This window comes from Zingiber officinale, chromosome 5A (assembly GCF_018446385.1).
Source record: "Zingiber officinale cultivar Zhangliang chromosome 5A, Zo_v1.1, whole genome shotgun sequence".
NCBI lineage: Eukaryota > Viridiplantae > Streptophyta > Magnoliopsida > Zingiberales > Zingiberaceae > Zingiber > Zingiber officinale.
The window spans coordinates 24,828,897-24,832,667 of record NC_055994.1 but is presented as its reverse complement, the minus strand read 5'-3'; the positions used below and the strand labels follow the sequence as shown (position 1 = coordinate 24,832,667).

At 38.1% G+C, this 3,771-nt stretch overlaps 1 protein-coding gene across 1 annotated transcript; it reads left to right on the top strand.

The window, feature by feature from the left end:
* Window positions 1-1,978: 1,978 nt before the first annotated feature.
* LOC121979483 (mannan endo-1,4-beta-mannosidase 5-like) lies at window positions 1,979-3,387 on the top strand. The gene is made up of 3 exons (XM_042531471.1): window positions 1,979-2,320; window positions 2,404-2,721; window positions 2,815-3,387. Exons 1-3 carry the CDS (start codon window positions 1,979-1,981, stop codon window positions 3,385-3,387), a joined length of 1,233 nt encoding a protein of 410 aa, XP_042387405.1.
* Window positions 3,388-3,771: the final 384 nt, after the last annotated feature.

Sequence of the window (3,771 nt, the reverse complement as noted above, 5' to 3'; positions counted from 1 at the left end):
GGTACAAGGAATCCCCTGAGAATGTAATCTTTGATCTCCAACAAGGTTAGGTAGACCTGAACAGTAGCTGACCCACACATGTAATACATGAAACAACCAACTAGATAAGTACCAACAGAAGAATACCAACACATGTCATATCTATCATAGATAACTCACTAGACAAGTAACAATAGCAGTGTATGATAACAGTATACAAACATACCTCCTATAGCTTGGAGATGCCCTGTCGCAGCCTGGTCCCAAAACCTTGAAAAGTTACATCGAGAAAATTAAACATGAAATCCAAAATACAGGAAACAAGCCTCATAAACCTGGCTTTGATACCAATAAATTGTCATGCCCTAGAGGAGTTCCTGTCAGGCAAATGAACAACATTTCCCCTGTAACTATGACAATATGAAGCATATATACATTGCCACAAGGCTATTCACAAATAATAATCAATAGCCCACATGACTGGAACATACACAATCATGAAGTTATATGCACAGCCTACTCGGCTGGAATAAAATGACCACAACCATGCAGTTGTATAATAAATAGACCACACGGCTGTACTAAAATCACAACAAAAATGAAAGGAAACCCCAAACAAACTAAACTGATACAATGCACACTAGCACAACTTAAACACAATAGAATACTAAAAATGGTAAAGAAGCCACATGACCAAACACTAATACAATGCCAATATAATAAAGAAAACATATAACAAAATAAGAGCGAAGTAAAGGTCATCTTCAGATGTGACGTGGAACTAGCAGATAGGATACTCCAAGCGACTCTAAAATCACTACCTGCTATATGAGAAAAAAGATAACATAGAAATGCGGTGGTGAGTGCGGATCACTCAGTAGGTAATAAACAAGATAGTGTATGGTCTATATAAAAACATGGAGATCAAAGTATACAATCTCATCAGGGAAATGAGAACATGATTATACTGACATAATCAATTGATCTAAACATAATTGGTATAATGAACACACATACCCAATCTAGATCTAACGCATAAGATCATGATCACCCATGACATAATAAATATACATACCCAATCCGGATCTAACACATAACATAATAAATATACAGGTCATATCACTTTGACTTTAACTATTCCATCACCTTGACCTTGACTACCACGTAATCGTCTTCTGAGTCCACTCATCATAACCCATACCAAACTATTTGAACAATCAAACTAGAAAATAAAATAAGATCTGGATAAGTTAAAAACTACATAATAAAATCTAGATAACTTGAATCTTTTCCTCTACTCGTTAATTCCTTCTAATTTATAAAAATCCTTCTTTATATATATATATATATATATATATATATATATATATATATATTTTGAATCTTTTCCTCTACTCGTTAATTCCTTCTAATTTATAAAAATCCTTCTTTTGAATCTTTTCCTCTACTCGTTAATTCCTTCTAATTTATAAAAATCCTTCTTTATATATATATATATATATATATATATATATATATATAACCATTTCCGTCAGAATTTATTGCACTTGCCTTAATTTCTCGTCCTAAACATTTTTTTAATGGATTTATTATTTCATTCAATGATAGTAAAGCACGCAACTAATGATTTATTTTCACACTTTTGGCAATCAGCAAAAGCCTTATTTCCATGAATACCATCATACCAAACGCATGATGTATTTATTATATTGTGCATTTATTTCGATTAGATTTTCTATTTCTATTTTTTTCCTTTTGTGACAAGAACTCCTCCCGGGATTATGATGTTGCAGTAGGATATTTGTCATACAGATACGCCAGCCGTGTATTTTTCCCAATTTATCCCGCCGGTGGAAAAATTTCATGGACGAGATATCTTATTTTTTTTATTTTCTCTTGTGGCAAGAACTCAATTTTCATTACCACCTCCTTAAACTAGGTTTATCATTCTCCGTATTTATATTCACAATTTTTATTCCATCTCTAACAGCTAGCGAACATGGCAGGATACATGACTGTGCTCCCTTATCGTTGCTATCTGCTTGCACTCTTGGCCATAGCCGGCGCCGTATTTACGACTCCAGCGACCGCTTTTGTGTCGAGAAAGGGCAACCAGTTACTGAGGGACGACGGGTCGGTGTTCCTCTTCAACGGCTTCAACGCTTACTGGATGATGATCGAAGCGGCGACGTCGCCGTCTCCAGAGGCCAGCAGGGTCTCTACAGCGTTCCGGGAGGCGGCGGCCGCGGGGCTCTCCGTCTGCCGGACCATGGCCTACAAGGACGGCGGCGAGTGGGCGCTTCAGCAGTCGCCGGGTGTTTACAACGAAAACGTCTTCAAAGTACGTATAAACAAATGAGCATTCCAAAATATGAAATATTATATATATATTTATATATATAATATCAAATTAATTCCGCACAGGCTCTGGATTTCGTGGTATCGGAGGCTAAAAACCAAGGGTTCCATCTGATCTTGGCCTTGGTGAACAACTGGAAGGACCTCGGGGGCAGAGCACAGTACGTGCAATGGGCTCGCGCTGCCGGTGCAAATGTATCGACCGACGATGATTTCTACACCAATCCTATCATCAAGGAATACTACAAGAATAACGTACAGAAAGTGTTAACGAGAGTGAACACTTACACCAACGTAGCTTACAGAGATGATCCCACGATCATGGCTTGGGAGCTCATGAACGAGCCCAGTTGTGAGGTCGACGTCTCCGGCCGAACAGTCACCGTGCGTACCTCCAAATTAATATAATTAATTAATGATCGATATATATATAGATATAATGTATGACGGTCATATATTTCTTTAATTTGTACGTAGGCTTGGATCCAAGAGATGGCGGCATACACCAAGTCAATAGACAGCAAGCACCTCCTCGGGACAGGGATGGTGGGCTTCTATGGGAGTTCCACCCCGGACAAGATGCAACGATACAACCCTAATGCATATCAGATGGGCACCGACTTCATCACTGCTCACCAAGTCAACGAGATTGACTTTACGACCATCCATGTCTACCCAGATGCATGGTTGCCGCAACAGAGTGAGGAGAATCAAAAAGAGTTCATGCGGCAGTATCTGTGGAGCCATTCCGATGACTCGATGAAGGTGTTGCAGAAGCCGATGGTGCTGGGGGAGTTCGGGAAGAATAGGATGGACCCGGACTTCTCCGAGCAGTTGCGGAACAACTACTACACGGCGGTGTACGACACTGTTTATAGGATCGCGAGCGTCAGCTACTCTTTGGCGGGCGGACTGTTTTGGCAACTGTTCCCGGAGGGCATGGAGAATTACGATGACGGTTTTGGGATCGTGCTTCCGCAGAATCCCTCGGTGGCTGCGGTCGTCAAGAAGCATTCCGACAAAATGAGAGCACTCGCCGGCCGGACGTGACTGAACAAGTAATGACAGTAATGGAAATTGGAGCTAATTAATTTCAATCAATTAAAATTTATTATATTGGGTACAATTAAGATAACATGAATCAAATAAAAAAATAATATTTTTAAATCTATTATATTATTATATTTATAATTATTATAATTATATGTCTTATTTAATCTTTACATTATTGTTTTGGATAATTTGTATAAATAAATCTATTGGTTTTAGTAATAATATCATCAAAAAAAATTATATTATTTTTTCCTCTATCTATTGATTTTTTATATGGTATCAGAGTCATAATCTTTCATTTTCCTTATCTTCCCCCAAAATTTAGTTTTTTTCTTCTTTAATTCCTTTTCCAACACCTCAATTCCAATACTAGATTTTTAC